The 18434-nt window shown below is 37.4% G+C and overlaps 2 protein-coding genes across 5 annotated transcripts in view; one reads left to right on the forward strand and one right to left on the reverse strand.

Annotated features, from left to right (window-relative positions):
- The window catches only part of LOC143358581 (uncharacterized), a 72213-nt gene extending 64531 nt beyond the window's left edge, over positions 1 to 7682 (reverse strand). Inside the window, exons 1-2 of one of the 2 annotated variants that reach the window (XR_013082973.1) lie at positions 7549 to 7675; positions 6009 to 7490 (exon numbers count right to left, since the gene is read on the reverse strand). The gene's annotated coding sequence lies outside the window, so the exon portion shown is untranslated. Of the gene's footprint in view, positions 1 to 6008; positions 7491 to 7548 lie in introns of those variants that run through there. The other variant, XM_076795797.1, reaches the window with a different exon arrangement.
- The window catches only part of LOC143358578 (proton-coupled amino acid transporter-like protein pathetic), a 47837-nt gene that overhangs the window by 18202 nt on the left and 11201 nt on the right, over positions 1 to 18434 (forward strand). The window contains exons 1-3 of one of the 3 annotated variants that reach the window (XM_076795794.1): positions 7852 to 8127; positions 8199 to 8641; positions 11063 to 11148. In XM_076795794.1, coding sequence (XP_076651909.1) covers positions 8564 to 8641; positions 11063 to 11148 — 164 coding nt within the window. In that variant the 5' untranslated portion in view covers positions 7852 to 8127; positions 8199 to 8563. Of the gene's footprint in view, positions 1 to 7851; positions 8128 to 8198; positions 8642 to 11062; positions 11149 to 18434 lie in introns of those variants that run through there. The other 2 variants (XM_076795795.1, XM_076795796.1) reach the window with 2 other exon arrangements.

The following is an 18434-nucleotide window of genomic DNA, read 5'->3' on the forward strand; positions in this document are numbered from 1 at the left end:
CAACTAAACAAGAATAATCAAATAAGAATCGAAATATCATTGTTTACACGTAATCATCAACTATAAAAAAGTATTACAATTTTGTTTTCTATAAAATTCTGTAAAAATTAAATCAGCACCAGGAATTAATAGTCTGGCCGTGATTCTAACTTCGCTTAGATTTCTGTTCCACTTTTTAAGATCAACTTTCTATTTTAAGACACCAAATTAATTTTTTCACCAACGTTATTTATTAAACGATGGAAAGCGGCCAGTTCCACCGTTTAATCGCCAGAATAGCGGCCCCACACCATTTCAGTTACATTATTGCTAAATATTAGTCACTATAGCGCTCGTAAAGTAAGTAGTTCTGCATTGCCCACGCTTCAGAGCAGTGAATAAATTTCAATAATTAGTATGATTGGGTCGTGAGCATATTGCTGCCGCCGCGGAATCGTTAGCGTAAGTCAGGCCTTAGAATTGCATAACTTTCACCGCAATTCGTTTGTAAGCGTGCTATTATGCGCCTAATCGGGAATTTGTTTAAATAAACGGCACGGGACGAGTTGATCTTCAATGAAACAGTTGATTGTTTTATTTCTTGGTGGACTGTACTTTCTCGATCACCGGACGCGTAAATGTCAGTGTTTAGTATGTTAGCATGAGTATTGCGCGAAATGAACGGTTGGAAACTAATAATTAGTGATAACGTTCCAACATAAGCAAAATAAAATTATAAATGAAGTACAATTGTAAACAAATAAAATTTATACGTAAATTAAAATTATAAATAAATTACCGTTGGAAATCAATTACAATTGCAAAGAAATAAAAATGATAAAACACAGCTGCAAATAAATTATAATCATATGTAAATTGAAGCCAGAAGTAAATTAAAATTATATGTCTATAAATAAACTGTTTTAAATATTTTGGTATTAAGATTTTGCACTGAGAGCAAGACAAAGTATGAGTATAGGCCATTTTACTTCAAAACTAAATTGTAACTTAAATGTTTACAATGATTTCCTATTTTACGATTGTTAGTTCTCTTTATTATTTCATTTATAACGACTATTGTAAGTTAGTGTTCGCTATAGGTTTTTATGTATAATCCGATATTTTGTTTATATAATTGTTAGTTCTAATGAGAGAATTCGAAGAGTTCTTACGAAATTGTTGAAAAGAATTGTAGAAGTTAGCTGACCAAACGGTTAAAATGCACATTGTCTTCAGAATCAAGAAAAATTGAATGTGTTTCTTCATTTCAAATCAGATTCTTTTCTGCGCAAATGTTTTAACCAGTGGAAAATTTAGGAACACGAGACTGTGCCAAACGCTAATGTTATTTTTAAATATTTTTATGCGTTACGAAAACATGAATATCTAAATACAGAGTCGCATAATTCGACGCTAGTTTAATAGCGAACATAATGCAGCGTGACCGTTAACACTTCCGTGTAAACAGATGTGGCGTGCAGCACGGAAACCCCTAATCACTCGCAAGTCCGCAATTCGTGCGATTATACGACAATAGTTTGCACGAGTAATCGCGAAATTATTCCAACCACCCGTTCGAACGAAGTATAAAATATATCGTGCATTTTATCGAATATGTTCATCAAAAATATTCTTTATAGTACCTTATTACTAGGCTCCGGATCTTTATGCAAAAGAAAAAAGTTCGTGCAGCAATTGCAAGACACAGGAGCTAAATATAAATTCACATTTTTCAACAATAATTTGAATGCAGTGAAAATAATATATCAATACTCTTAAAGTCTTTTAATCTTTTCACTGCTTTCAATTGCACCTACTCGTTTTTCTCATAAATGCATAAAATTATTTTTTATCAATGCATATAATGCAGAGTCTACTTTCGTAATTGCCATTTTCATATTGGAGCAATAATTTTCATTACATTTTAGTAGTATTATTCATAAAATTTAAAAAAACATCTTACTGAGTACACCGCACTCTTTAAGATGGCGGTCTCGTTCTCCAAAATGGAGGACGTCATCCGCAGTTTCATGAGATATTGACTTGCATATCTAAATTATGTAAACTAACGTAATTATAATTCTCTAAAATATTAATAATGAACGGTAAAACTTTCAATATTTCGAAGTAATTTTAGTATTTTACGGATTATTGTTATTCAATTAGAATTTTTTAAGTGACAAATAATAGTCACCTAACTCGTCAGTCTGTTAGAGAGTACTGTAGTGTTAGAATTGGGACACATAAATTCTGAGACCACTCAGGAATAATATCAAGCCGAATAGGTACCCTTATCCGTAATACGTCGAAAGCCGTCCCGAGCCGTCGTCTTATATCGAACGAAAACCGTATATCGACTTAAAAAAAAGTAGAATTTCTAAAGGAAATTAATAACATATGTCTGACTTGACATTCTAGGGCAAGGAATTTTTCGCAGAGTGAGTTTATTTTGCATAAAGTTATCGAAAGAAGCTATTAACATGCTTCCGGTGGGTGAAGCGTTAAAAACCACTTTACCTGAACTTATCGCAACAGTATTCTCGTCGCCCAGAGAATATTCTAATGTTAACGACAGAATGGCCGTAGTTGATTAGGCTTCAAGGCCTTGGTCACATATCGGACCCCTGATTCGCGAATCTCGCGGCGGTTGAATGGGCAGGCCCCCCTCTATCTCGGTTCCACGGATGGTCGTTAAGCCAACAACACCCTTCTTGATCAACTTTTGGATGCTTCCCGTCGGTGATCTTTCGCTTCCTGCACGGTAATACCCTAAACGATTTCGCGTGAGTCTTCACCTATTGGAGTCATTTGAACACGTGATCGCTGAATTGCCCGCCACGTTTCCGTCGACTTAACGGTGCGTGCCTGCAATGCTAAACACTCCTCAACGATTTCAATATACTCCTCGTTGTCGTCCCCGCCACGGGACAGCCTAATTGCATTCGTTTTTATTATTCGCGTCTGGAGCAGGCTGCGGTTAATTGTCGCGCGAGACATCGAAGCTGCTGAACGATCTTCTTTTTTTCGGCATTGAAGTCGTTTCGTGAATAGACGACGACGGCTGTTAGAGAGTTTTAACTCGGGAAGCAGTATTCTGCATAAACAATAGGTTCTATTGTTCCAGTTCTGTAGAGACATTTTAACCTGTCGACCATTCTCTTCATTCCCAGAACGTGCACCTGTGTGCTTAATTAACTTTAAGCCAGCATTATTTTTATGCTTTTTTCATACTACGCCGCGTGCGTTCTCTTAAATTTTGTTCAATAGCAAATGCAATTTTTTTTCCTACATGACGAATATTGTCAATATTGTCGACACACGATCAAAAGTGGACACCATGTCCCATAAAATTTCTGTAGTTTCGTGGTGAGAAAATCTTCAAACTTGGATTAGAATATCCAAGCAAAAATGTTTACACACCCAGGGTTACGCACCCATAATGCAATATTAGGATAGGTCAATTTATTCAGGAGAGTTCAAGGAGAACAGTGATTTCTCGATATATGTCGCCAAGGCCTGCATGATAAACGTCGCGGAACTACCCCCACTACCCCGTGAAGCGCCGCGAAGGTCGAGAGGCCTCGGACGCCGAGGAGTATAAACATAACACGGCTCGGACGATACGCGACGCTGGCAAGACCCGTGTTGGTGACATATATCGAGAATTGCCAAAAGTTAAAGTACAAAACGTGTTCATAGCTGAATGTTCGTTCTAAAGTCGATTTTCTCGAAAAGCGGAAATGAGAATTGAGGGAAAAAACCGGACAGATTTGGACTCGGCTCGTTTAATTGAATCACCCAGACCGAAACATGTCGCATCCGAGATGATGCACGATGGCGGGTCGCGAAGCTTTCGCCGAGGCGCCGCAACGGAAATAGCCGGGGGATGCGTGCCAGCGATTCTCCCGACGCAATTGAATCTCGAAACGCCAAAGGTGTAAGAGAACCGGTGACACCGATTCACGCCGAGAAATGTTTACAAAATCCCAGAGCGACGATAAACGAGTTCGCTAAGTAATAACATGTTCCGACAACAACGCCGTGAGTTTTCGAAAATAGCTCGGTCAGAATTGTCATTAAACAACGCATTAACGCGTTAAACAATTACCAGCCTGTGCACGTTTCTTCAAACCATCGGTTGCATAAGCTGATTCGCCGAAATAGATTTTTTGTAAAAACAATTTTCCGTAATTGTCTGCTAGGTCTTGGGGAGAAGTTGCGTTTAATGATAGCGTCGAGGAATTGTTAGTGATTAATGCGAGTTAAATTTTAACTTGTATAATCTGTAGTTATCTTTTTATTGTCAGAACTGGAATTTTATTGCACAGTTAAGTTTTTTATATTTTGGGGGAACAGGTGAAATAAGAATAAATGGTTGGAGAAATATTGAACAGTTTCACAAATAGCTCAACAATTAGATGTGAACGAAAATTAACTTGAAATTATTTTTCAATTTGTCAGAAACAAAATGTGGTGGACGTCAAAATGTCGGGGTTCAAAACAGAAAATTTGTCTTCAAGCGTGATTTTACGTCGAAATTTGACTTTTTATGGGACTTTTTATGGCACGGCATGATCCTCCAAGACAAATTGTGGCTACTCGGAGTTTGTGGGTCCAGCCGAACAGACGCAACGTGGGCTGTAGCCACGATGGAAATTCTATTTCCGTGCCGCCTCGGCACGAAGCTTCTTCGAATACCTTTGAAATGCGGCATTCTGAGCTCTCGATGAAAATAATTCTATAGGCTTTCGCAACAACAATCGATATTTACTATAGTCAAATCACTACAATTTCTCTCTTAAAACAATCTTTTTCTGCTTAAATTAAAATTAAACTCTCACTCCTAAAACTCCAATTTTTCTTGATTGAAAAATGAAATTAAAAGAAAAGCAAAAAAGACTTGCGAAAAACAAATGAAATGGTATAGTTGTTGTTCGCTATAATCGCGTGTCAAACCGCAAAAATTTCTCCCTGGAAACTCAGAAAATCAAAATAATTTTATTCAAAGTAAACTATAATATTCCAATTCTTTTCTATGTCTTTTTAGAATAAAAACAAAACCAAAAAGCGTTATAAAATTTATTAAAAACAACCGAAATAACACAATACCTGTTAATTGTACTTTTTCCAAAAAACAGAAATGTCTTTCTCTAGAAATTCAAAAACTCATGAAAAAGTTTTACTATAAAAAGGACACTAAAAAAATTAGTACAGATTTACTATAGGAAAACCATATTCGAACTAACAAGCATCAAATCCTCTGTCGAAACGATCTTTTCTCTTTCTTCTTGATTACAAAATTAAAAGAAGATAGAATCAAAAAAGGTAAAAGAAATTTACTATAATACATCTGTATTATTTTTTCACACAATATGTATATTACCTTCGACAAGTGTATGAAATCTTAAAATATTCTTTTTTAATTGTTTTCGGTGAATTATTTGTATTCTTTTCTGTTTGGTTTGTTTAGTTTGAAATATATGGAAAGCCTGGCAGATTTTTCGATTGTTTCTGTGGTTTCTGTACTTTTTAACGGAAACCGCGAACCGGAGCAGGTTTCCTGAAATAACCATAACACGTTCTGATATGAGATACTGTGACAAGTAACCTACGAAATTTATATTTTAATTCAGAGATTTTTATTTGATGCTTAAATTCCTAATAGAACGAACAAGATATAGCAGCTGTAAATTTGCATAAACACCTGCTGTCTAGTAACAAATCATAAATGTTTCTGATTTAATCTCGTATATCTAGGATTTATTATAACGAATGCAACAATATTGACTTGATTAATGTTCCTACAGCTGTAATTCATTTTTAACATTAAAATTGCAAAGCCTAAAGCATGTTTTTGGATTTTAAAAATCTTAAAAAAGTTTTATGCAATTTCTATTTTCGAAGACGAGTCATTGTATACAATTAATACTAGTTTTAACAGTTCTTAATTAGGCAACAAAAAGTCAGATTTATAGTTGACAGCCAATAGTGCAAAATGTACATAACGTTTTTTCGATAAAAAATAGATATCTGCCTGAAAAAAATATTTGATGATTGTTATGTTGCATAATTATTTCCATTTATTTATTTGTGTTGGCAAATATTCGAACGAAATTTTATTTGTTTATAATATTATGCAAAGTAGTGATGAAAGAAGGCGCTTTTACCGAACAGAGAATATATTTAGGCACGTCTATACGGTGTCCCACTCAAAATAGAGCATGATTAGACTAAGGCAGGACGCCGGACAACAATCGCTACAAAATACTGTTCCGTGCTCTTGCCAATTGAATTCGTTCTGAACGAATCGTGAAAGGCATTCTACACTCGCAAACCGAATATTAGACTTGCTGTCAAATGCACGATAACTATGCTTGGCACCGTTTCCGTCTACAACTACAACCTGTGCACTTTCGGGTTGAGACAATCTCCAACACTGAAGCTCAAGTGAAATTTGAGAGGAGAATTTTCCCACCGCGATGTGTACACACTCGTATATGTTAAAATTAAACATTTTTCGTTTCGTTGCCACCCGTAACAGAAAGCTCCAAAGGGGCGTGGCTTTGTTACTCTCAAGGGCCTCACAGGGAAATTGTCTTTCATGCACAATTTGGAACTGTCTAAAAAAAAACAGGACCAGTCTTCTATCAGAACTTCACCTAGATTTAAGGTCTACCTTCTTCTAGATTGTTTCAAATTATACATGAGTGAACATTTTCCTGTGAGGAACGCGAGAGCAGCGAAGCCACGCCTCCAAGAAATATTCTGTTAGAAGGCTGCGTCTAATTTGGTATAATAAAAAAGAAGCTGGGGTTCTGTGAATCTTGTCAAAGTCTTCAAAGAAGACTAGCTTTCTTGTTCTTCCTGTGCAAATCAGCTTCATTGATGTGTGGTTTCATTGTGTTCCATCTCGGTAGAACCAAGAAGCAATCAAATTGGTCAGGGACACGCCTAGGGATGGCGTTCGTCCCTCGGAGAACAACTTTGAACAGACTGGTGTAAAGCGCACTGAATGGGCGTGGTTTCGATGATCACTGTATCCGGAAGGCTCAAGAAGGGCGTGGCTTGTAAGATGCTTTAAATGGGCGTGGCATTGTTGCCCTTCGTGTGCAAAGAGCTCCGAGAAATGGGTGGTTTAGTTTTTCTTGAACATCAGCAAAAAAGCAGATCTCGTAAAGTTTTGTAAAAATTTTCCTTAAAGAAGGATATTTATCTTGCTACTGGGCAGGATATTGCGACTCTCAATTTTTACGGATTCTGTCCCATTTTCAATGCAGTGATTAATTTCGATTCAATCCAGAATCTCTCATATCCAAACGAAGCCTCACAAAAATCACGTGAAACTCGTTCAAACTTCAAACTCCAATTCGTCATGTGAAGAAACTATTCAGAGCTGTTCTGCCACCGATATGCTCAACCCTGTCACTTCCAGCTCTCAAAGATCTCTCACAACACAAACACAAAGCTACCGTCTTCTGCCGCTGCCGCAGTCACAGATCCAACCGACAAGTCTAAAAAAAGAAGTCACGAAGAGCACGCGAGATATGATTTTCTTCGGAAAATACGTACGCGCGTCAATTATCATCCTCTAACACGGCGTGCAATCTCCGCGCAAGGTGACGCCCGTGTCCATCTGTCGCGCGTCGCTGAGGGGATTCGATTAAGCCTGGTTAGCGGTCGGCTAGTCAGCACAACAGCAGCACGGCTCACACGATTCACGTGAGTGCCGCCCGCGTCTATTTGCTCTTCCTATTTTCGTAGCCGTGTCGGTATATAAAGAACCCGTCCTCGGGACGTTGCCGAAAGATTTGGCAGCGCTCCGCGATTTTCTGCGCCGCAGCTCTCGGCGCCGTAGATAGAGCCGCCTAGTGAAGCCGAGCAGGGCCATAGTTCGGCTAGCGGAGCCGAGCCGGTGGTGTGCGAGACGTGGAAACTATCGCAGTGCTCCGGCTTCAGCGCGATTACGGCGTCAAGTGAACGCGTTTGCTCCCTAGGGCAACAGTGGGCGGCCGCCATTCGCCGGTGACCGGCCCTAGACGCGAGTGGGCGGAACCTACGCGCCGGTGTGCAGCGCTGCAACTGGCGCGACGCGGTAGGGAAACCCTAGTGGGCGGTTCATACACCCCGATGGGCAGTCCCTACGTTCCGGTGGGCAGTCTGTAGCTCCCTGAAACCCTATAACTACCAAACGAAGACAAATTTTTGTCTTTTTCTTTCAGTCAACCGTCTCGTAACAGTGTTGACTGAATGATCGATGCGTAATGTCTATGCGTCGCTGTCAGCTTGTCCAAGACCACTGTCTGGATCGGACAGTGCCCACTAGTGGCTGGTGATACGTTCTCCCGTGTTTTGAACCCGACACACGTGCTCGCGACCCTGTTCAAGTAATTCTCCCGTTATTTCGGGAAAGTATCGTCGCTGCTGGCAGCGAACTGGGCCGAACGGAACACTACCAGCTGGCACCGATCGGAGATAAATAAAGCACGTGGGGGCTTGGACTGCGAGAGGACTTTTTCGAAAGGAGAGGAGGAATTTTGGAAAGTGATTCGGTGGAATGTGGAGAGAGTGAACGGGGATAGTGAACATGGGGAACACCGACAGTGTCCACGATGTGGAGATGAGCTCCCTGTCGAACGTTGACGATGACCGGCCTCACATTGTGGTAAATAGACTGGTGTCGTTGATGTTGGATCTTGTTTGTTTGGGGGATATCATTCATGCTTTTATAGGTGACGTCTTGTATCCTTATGGGGTGCGTTGGGTGACACCTGTTTCACGATACTTTCGGGATTAAACGTTCATTTTATATAAAACTATGTTTATCGATCGTCGACCGAAAAACTGTTTTAATTGTCACCGATATATTTACATCAAAACAGAATCTGAACAGTCTAATTTCGACACTGTTTTATTTCTGATGTATATTACAATGTAGTAAACAATGATTTGCTGAATTGAAAATGTAAAATATTGTACTTTTATTAAATAAATCAAAATTGGTAAAAATGTTCAAAGCCATAAAATGTCATAAAGCTTTTTGAATAGCACTTCAAAATAAATAATACATCTATTAAATTAATAAAATGTAATAAATGTTCAAAAACATAAGTAAATGAAATTCTTTTTTAATTAATAATACTTTCAAATAAAAAATACGTTTTTTTTTTAATTAAATGAAAGCTAGTGGGAATATTCAAAAACATGAAATGTAATGACATTTGGTAATCCTGTTTTGATAGATCGATTGTTTATTTACAAATTTTTTCGTCATCGCAAACCAAACGAAAAAGAAACGGAAGCTAATATGAATTGAGAATTAAAAACGCAATCATCTCAATATTATTAACAACAATAGTTCCTCGTTATTAACAACGAAATTTGTTAGTAATTTAAATTATTTTTTAATTTAGAATAAAATCATACATACAATAGACACACTTGTCACGCTGAAAATTTAGTACGTAATAAAGGTTTCGAGAGCGTACACAAAGTAAGTTAGTAAACTTTCATACCGTTATCAGGAGTAGTTCGTGCAAAATTAAAAAATAAATTTCCATTATTTCCATTATGACACGTCGTTTAAACTCGTATTTACTGCGTAGTTCAAACGATAAAACACAAGATAACGTATTCTGACATAACGTATGCTCAGACGAGCAGAAACTCATTTATTCGAACATCAACTTTCATTTTATCAACTTCCGGTTATTCTGAATTCGGACAAATAAATGAAACAAATCGTTGCCAAATGCAAACTTATCACAAAATTCAAAAATATTTAGTTTAATATAATTTCATTATATTACAATATCGTTATAAAATTTATTTCATTGTACTGTATTATAATTTTATAATAAAATTGATGTTATAATATAACAATCGTATAATATAAATGAAAGGTGTCACTTATAAAAAAATTAACAAATGTAATGCAAAATTCATACAAATTTCAATTTCTAGTTTTCGAGATGTTTAGTAAAAGATATTTTGCATACCCCAATTTTGGAGTCAGTTTTCACCCCTTCAACATAAACGAAATAAATGAAAAAAAATATATTTTGTACAGTTTCATACAAAGTACATTATAAAAAAGTTTCATCAAAATCGGTTAGTGTAACTTGAACACGTTTCCTCGTGAGTAATAAATAATTGTGTCGCAGAAACGTGAGAATAGTTGGCGGTTTCGAAACGTGTCTTTATCAGATTTCTAAATCGAGCATAGGTCGGCGCGTTACTATGCGATTCGACAACCGACAACATTAGAGTAAGAAAAATTGGCTCCGATCGCGTAAGAATTACGAAAGATCACCATTGACAGGTCGAACAGGTTGTAAAAGCAGAGCACGACGTATAGGCCGGGCACAGGCGCCAGTAAATATACGATATGCAGTGTGCACTTACTTGACACATGATACAATGCAGCGTGCACAGTTTATACCCGTTTACGAAGTTAATAGTAACTATATACTTTACAATATTAATACAGCCTTTTATTTTTAAATTTAACTAAAATTAAAGTTAAACTAAGTTTTCTAATTTAATCAACATTATAATTAAACTGATTGTATGTTTTCAAATTTGATCAAAATTAAAATTAAACTAATTGTAAGTTTTCAAAATTAATCGTATTTAAAATTAAATTCATTTTAAGTTTTCAAATTTAATCAAAATTAAAATTAAACTAATTGTAAGTTTTCAAAATTAATCAAAATTAAAATTAAATTGATTACAAGTTTTCAAATTTAATCAAAATTAAAATTAAACTGATTGTGAGGTTTAAAATTTAATTAGAATTAAAATTTATCTGATTGTAAGGTTTCCAATTGAACAATAACTTGTGATCTCACCTGCGTTTTGATAATTAATAAGCTACTTCATATTTTTTTGGTGCATTGAGTACAAATCTGAAAACCATTTTCTCCATCATTTATAATTTTCGAGAAATTGTATTTGGGAAGAGAAGTCATACTTTTTACTTTGGTAAATGGAAAAAAATATGTGTTGTACAGTTTCATGTGAATCATGTTACAGCAAGCATTCATGAAGATAGGAGTTACAATAATGTGTATTTTCTTTGTTACAGAGAACACCAATGCGCCCGATGATAGCGGAATACGACCCAAAGAAGCACGGTGTGAAAACAGAACTTTCAGACATGGTTCTTGTCAAGTAAGTGCGACACATGGTTTAACGAAACCGACGCGAACGAACAGTTCAACGATAGTTGAGCAATTCACAATCTGCTACCACGACCAATCATCACCATTGCTTTCTTGCCAAATCTCAATTGCTCCGTGCTCAAGCAAACGTGAGTGACAACCCGAGGATCATATATGGTGCATTCCATCGTATATATGTGTATTCTCTCATTTTATATGCTCTGTTATCTATTTTATTACATACATATATGTATTGTTTTTATACATACATATACATATTCTTTTTATTATTATATTATACGTAAATCACTACTAATACAATCACGCATATCGCCTGACCGCTGACGTAGAATTCGTAGCGTAGCTGCCACAAAAGATGCTTGACGATTGACCGCTGAATCGTGACGATTCCATTGCTGGTTTGTGCTTCCATTTTGTTCATTGTCTTTATACACACTCCGATTGTACAGTTTCAGACCCTGTTTTCTCCGCCCATTTTTAATCATGTCACGCCCACAAAATGAAGAATTGTATTTATAAAATATCAGTTTTAAGAATAGACACGGACTTGAGATAGCTACTAACAAAATATTTACACTTTATTTCATTAAATTAATTTTGAAAAATGGCAATTTGCATAAAATCCACAGTCTAAAGAATGTCCATTAAATTACGCGATAATAATATTTAATTTAGAGCAGGTATCAGGAAAGAGCACTCTTTGCCCCTCGGAGAACCCTAAATTGCCCCTTGGGGCAAGGGTAATCTCAGTATCGACCATCTTCCTTTTTCAGTGCAGAGTGCTTTAAGTGGGCGTGGTTTAACTGTTCTCCACCTCGACAGTGTCCCATAGGTGAACGTATTTCCATGTCTAGTATAGATTTTGTGTCTTAATCTATGTAGATCACGCTGAGTACGCGTAGTTTCATTACTCTTTCTATACAGAGGGTGCCAAAGGGGCGTGACTTCCTCTGATGTATCTTAAGTGGGCGTGGTTTCGACGCCCCCAACTTCTACGGAGACAGATCAGTGATGCATAAGACAATCTGTCTCCATATCCACTTCAGAGTTTGTATTCCCTATAGGTCTAACTTTTCACTAGTCCATTGTTCTCAGTCATTGTTCTCAGAAGTGGGAGTAGCTTAAGTGGGCGTGGCTTCGTTGCTCGGGACTCTTACAGAACAAGAATAGTGCTCCACTGGACAATTTGTACACATACCTAATTCAAAACAACCCAGAAGAGGCTGTATTTCTTTCAAATTTGTCCAAGCTCTGATAGAAAATTGTTTATTGTTATTTGTAGTAAGTACCATATGGCAATCTTTGCCCAAGTTTAATTTAGTAGTGCACACTATAATTTTCCACTTATTATTTTATCTTCCCTTTTCTTTTTCCGCGTGTGTGTGGGCGTGGCTTCGTAACTCCCGGCTCCAATGAAGCCAAAAGAATTTTCAAGAGAGCCATCTATGGTCAGGCCAAATTAGGGTGATTCAGAAAAAGTCGATTTTCCTTTAAATATTGTTATATTATTCAAGTATTGCTATTTATTTACATTATTTTATATAAAATTCCAAAAGTGGGCGTGACTTCACAACTCCACACTACGTTATCTAAATAATTCAAGAATCGATCGAGATTATTCGACTAGTCGCGACTATACTCTACAAAATTCCTCGACAGCTAGAATGGCTTTAGCGATTCTCTCGTTGCGCAAACTTCGCAATCCATTTTAATCTACAGTCGGCTTCCGTTTCGCTTACTGTCGCGCATTTTACAAACATTCCACACGTGGCAGCATCAGAAATGCTGACTATGACAGATACGAGTGTAATATACTACCGCAGAAATGTCCAAACGAAAACTATAACAAATTGCTTTTGGAATCCAACCACAGCAATATATTGGTTTCGACAACATCACAATGAATAAACCAAGTACTACATTCTCTTGCACATGAAGTGGCGGATTTTAATGAAAATCTACTAATAATTATATTTATAATTATGATTATTTAAAAAAGTTTTCTTTTTACATAAATTTCACATAGTTCATAACATTTGAATATACACGAAAATGTTTGTATTAACTTGCTATAACTTTGAAATTAATTTTAACTATGAATTTCACCTAGATATTGAAATTTTGAAAATGGTTAACTTTTATGATATGACATTCCAATAATTTACAAAAACTACTCCAAAGTAAAAGTAAAATGTCTGTTGATGAAATAGTTGATACAATCAATTTTCCCAAAAAATGGTTTGGACCAATTTCACAAAACAATCTTATCAATGTAAATACAATCACGGAGTAATTCAATTTTTGGACGGAAATACAACACGCTAAGAGATTTCTAGCAATCATCAAAATCCACCATTTTGAATGCAAGCTGGTGCGTCTCTTGGAAAAATCGTAAGCGGTCTCGTGATAAATGCTTTCAAAATAATTCCTTTGAAATCGAAAGACAGAAACGAATATATTTGAAATGGACACTGCGTTCACATTTTCAAATAAGAATTCAAAGTCGCATACATTTAGGACTAGGCGGTTTTGTATATTCTCAAATAAAAAGTAGAATTCAAATATATTTATAAACAGGGTAGGGTTTGCTTTTCAAAATGAAGAATAACAAAAGTCCAATATATCTAAAACAGGGTCTCTGCTACTTTCTGTCGAAGGTGGCAGAATTACAGGCAAGCAAATTGACATGAGAGGATACAATATAGATGAACCATGCACCTAAGACTATCGATTTCCCGCACAAACAAGCGATTCTCTCGATCGTCGATTTAGCGGCAACGTCGCGAAGCCGAGAAAACTCGATGGAATTTGCGCAGAAAATGGAATTCCCCCTTGCTGCACCTTTTAATCGTTTTCTTTTTTTCCGGAAAACATTTGTCCACCTGAAACCGATTTTCGAATCAAGTTATCCACTTCCAACCAATTTGTGCTGCTCTTCCGACCGATTTTCTCCAACAATTCGCGCGCCATTTTGTCTTCTCCAACGCGACGTCTGGTTACGTAACAATTCGTTTTTCGCGAGATAACAGCATTCTGCAGCGTTAATTATAATTGCGAGTTCGGTTTCCTTTAAACGCGGCCGTTCAACGAAAGCCCATGTTCAGCCAGTTAATTGCTAATTGCTAATTAGACGCGCATCGATCCGCGGAACACCTGTTGCTCGATCATTTGCTTGATCCTCAAGCGTGTAATCGGCTCGGTAATTTCGCGGCGAAGTAATTAGTTTGGCAAGGTTAATTACCGTTCTCGAAAATGAGCGCACTTTGTTGGCTTGTTTCCGCGAATTTTCGACAAACCGCCGGTAATTAGTATGGCGACCGTTAGAGAACGTGGAAAAATACATAGAATTGCTAATACTTCCAATCAAAAAGCCGGTAAAATAGGAATCTAACGTCAAGTAGTGCTATTGGCTCAGCGCGTCGCAAGAGCTGGAGGAGAGGAAACGACGCGATATTAACGAGGTAAAAACCTGTTTCGCGATAAAATTACTATAGGAAAGAACTAAAAAAAGAGATATAAATTGTGCGGTATATAAAATAAAAATCTAATGCGAGCCACAAAAGGGCGCCATCAGCATACCGCAGCATAGTGGGGATATGAACGCGACGTTATGCAGGGAAAACCGTATTTTGTAACAAAGATGAGAAAATATTTATGAGAAACTGTTAAGAAATGTTTGATATTTGGGATATTCAAGAGAAAAAAAAAAGGTGTAAGAAGGGGGAGTCCCGCGGCGGTTTCTTCGTCATTGGTTGAGGATGCTTCGCCCCTGAGGCCAAGCAGTGTGCGCGGGCGGACTGTTATCGTTTTGAAGGATATAAAGATGACAATTGTCTTTACCATATAATATGTGCATTTATATGATTCCAGACTTGCGTATAAACTGCGGGCATAGATTCGGGCTCTATGAAAGTGCTCTGCGAATAACATGAAAGTGACGCAAAAAAAAAGTCAAACAGTCTCCGATGGACAATCGCGGGTTTAGACAAAAAAAAAAATATAATAAAACGGTCCGGATCTCATTTCAGGAAATAAAATTCCAAAAACAAAAAAATCGTGCGAGAACCTCTGATCGGACGTGTAACCGTGACGCAAAAACGCCGACGCACGTTCTCGAAATTCCGTTTTAGCATAGCGACAAAAATTTGTTTGGACAACGTACGATTTTTCAAACAAACAAAAATCGAGGCGAGCTTCAAAAAAAAAAAATGTAAAAATACCAGAAAACCAAATTGGCCATCGAGTAAAAACGTAGATCGTTCGAATTCGATACGAATTATATATATATATAGATGTATATTAAAACAAAACAAACAAAAAAAAAATACACGTTCGGCGAGAAGTGCAAAATGAAAAACGAGGGCTTGTTAGTCGTCGTACTGCGTCGTGGCGCTGGCCGTCGCGGTGATGCAGTGCGGTGGTTGCAGCGGCCTCTAAGCCTGATCGCGGCGCGTGAACTATTGTCACGTGTCACGTGACACACACAGACTCTATGACGGAGCTTTCTCTACAGAAAGCTTCGCACGACTACGGAGAGAACTACCGCACCTAAATGGGTACCTATATGCCTACACACCTAACTTTTTAACGATTTTTTATCACACTATTGATCGTCGACCTATTTGTCCCCCAACCCCTTCGAACACACAACCACACAAACATACACATACACGACACACTGGAGACTCAAATGAATTAACGAAGTCCCTAGGACCTCTAGGATCCCTAGGATTCCTCGGATCTCTACAGTACTAGGGTGCTAGGGCCCTACAGTATTTACTAGGATGCTAGGGCCCTACAGTATTTACTAGAATGTTAGGCCCCTACAGTATTTACTCTGATACTAGACCCCCTATTACAGAATATGCGCCGAACATCGGTACGTAATAGTGAAAATAGGTGCATGGGCGTGACAATAGTCTGTTGAATTAAATATCTATTGAACAAGTCACAAAAATAAATAAAATTTAGTAATATTTAGCACAAGCATCGGTACTAGCATCTACCCCAAAGAAATTGGCCCTTGGAGCACCGCTTCGTATATGTACCTCTACATATTCTATTGAATATATAGAGTGCCCCGAGTGGGCGTGGCTTCATTGCTCTCGATTTCTACGGAGCAAGGCCAGTGCCCCATAGGGGAAACTGTATTTGTGTCCAGTCTAGATTCTATATATTCTAAAAATCTAGCTCTGAAGACCATTGGTTTCTCTATGTAGAACGTGTTCTGTCTTTCCGTTTGCTATGCGGAATGCCCTGAGTGGGCGTGGCTCCGTTGCTCTCGACTTCCACGGAGCCAGACCAGTGCCTCACAGAGTAATGTGTGCTTATGCTCAACACAGAGCGATCTAGAAGGAATCTCATTTTTTAAAAATTTGTTCACAGTCTTCATAAAAATATATTTTTCTTCCTCGCAATGAGGACGATGCCCCCTAGGAACATGAGATACATAGAGTGGTACATAGAGCGATATATAAAGTATCTAGTCATGGTTTCACCCATTTCTGCATACTGTTATCAGAGGGCGTGGTTTCGCAGCTCCCAAAGAAGCCAGGGCGAAGGCGGTGCCCCAGAGGGCAAAATATTGTCATTAAATTGTCCCTCACTATCCTATATTTCAACTTGATTTTTTTTCAAAGTTATAAATATTTCGTACAAGCTTTCCATTCTACAATTCAATTAACACTTGTACTCTAAATTAGGAAAAAGTGTTTTACCCAAGTTGCAACATTAGTAGAAATGATTTTTAATCGTATCGATGAAATATTTAAAATGGTCGACAATGACGATCAGTTCAATTGTTTCTGAGATTCCGCGTCACGTGAGCGAACACCTCGTGAAGAATTAAAATAACCGAGACCCAGTGGATGATTCCGTGGAGAATTTTGCCAGAAATTATCCCGGAAGTTCGAATTTCTAATTCTGCTCCCGACGGAACTGTTCTCTGCCAAATGCGAATCGTCGTCTCGCGAAACACGTCGCGCCCATGCACTTTTTCCGTGATCGAGAAACATAATTGTACTGACTTGACGAAAACCGCCGCACGTAGAATCGAAAGTGTCGCGTCGAAAAATTCGTGGTCGATCGAGTGTTCGCTTGTTGCGATTTTTCTCGACGTTCCCTTAGAATGCTTGCACGGGACCGGAAGGTGGATAACAGGGAAGAAATCGAAGGCTGAATCGATAAAAAGATACCGATCAAAATGTCTACAATCCTCACGGCCAAGAAGTATGATCAAGAAACAAAAAACACGTTTCTCTCTGATTTCCTTATCTCTAACAGAATAAATTTTATATTAGCTGATTCTTCAAGTAAAAATTAATCGAAAATGTGAATTAAAGTTTTTGAATACCAGGCCTAGTTTTCGAGTAAATTCGTTTCCAAAATTTCAATTGATTTTAAACTCGATTTACTTCAAGTCTAAGCGTCTTAGCAAAAATATATATTCTACGTTATTTGTTCAGTATTGTATAAAGAATCGTCCAATGCTATTTTTTCATGCTTTTCAATATGAATTTTTAAAATGTTTTTCTTTAATTGAGGCCTTGTACGAAGAAATTTTATTCTGTATTTTTATTACTAGATCTATTCTCAAGTAAAATGACAGAGTTACAATCATAAAATAAAACAGAAAACGATATGTTTTTTTGTTTTTTGTGACAGTACGATAAATAACGTTGATGAATCCACTCTGTCAACGATGAGAGATCTCGCATCACTCACTGCCAATTCCATCCCCACTAGTGTAGATTTCTGCCTGTAATAAGTGTCCAGCTTTCGCTTGATCAAAACGCGTGGATCACAGCCTTATCGTGCATCGTGCTCGTTCAGAGTAACGTTTAATTCATAAGCGCACGTGCAGTGGCGTAGGCGGACTTCATTCTTCCTCTTCTGCCTTTGCCAACTGTTCACATTCTACAATGATTGATAAACTGTGGATCTTTATGCCAATCCAGTGTTTCATAAATTATTTCTTATATTACACACTTTAAGAGATTTATTCTTAACAGTGCTTTCTTATTTAAATTTTATAACAAGTACTTTTGTATACTACAAACTTTTATACACTTATACGGATAGCAAACATGTTTATAAAATTATTTTTGATACTACAACTTTTTCTAAAATCATTTCTGATGAAGGTAATTTTTATAAAATTATTTTCTAATTAGATTCACAATGATTAACGATGAATAGTAACGAACAAGAATTAATTTATGTTTTTAATACGACTTGTTTGTCTGTGATGCTTGTCATTTAACAATTGTTGCCCTA

This window comes from Halictus rubicundus, chromosome 11 (genome assembly GCF_050948215.1).
Source record: "Halictus rubicundus isolate RS-2024b chromosome 11, iyHalRubi1_principal, whole genome shotgun sequence".
In the NCBI taxonomy this organism is placed as follows: Eukaryota; Metazoa; Arthropoda; class Insecta; order Hymenoptera; family Halictidae; genus Halictus; species Halictus rubicundus.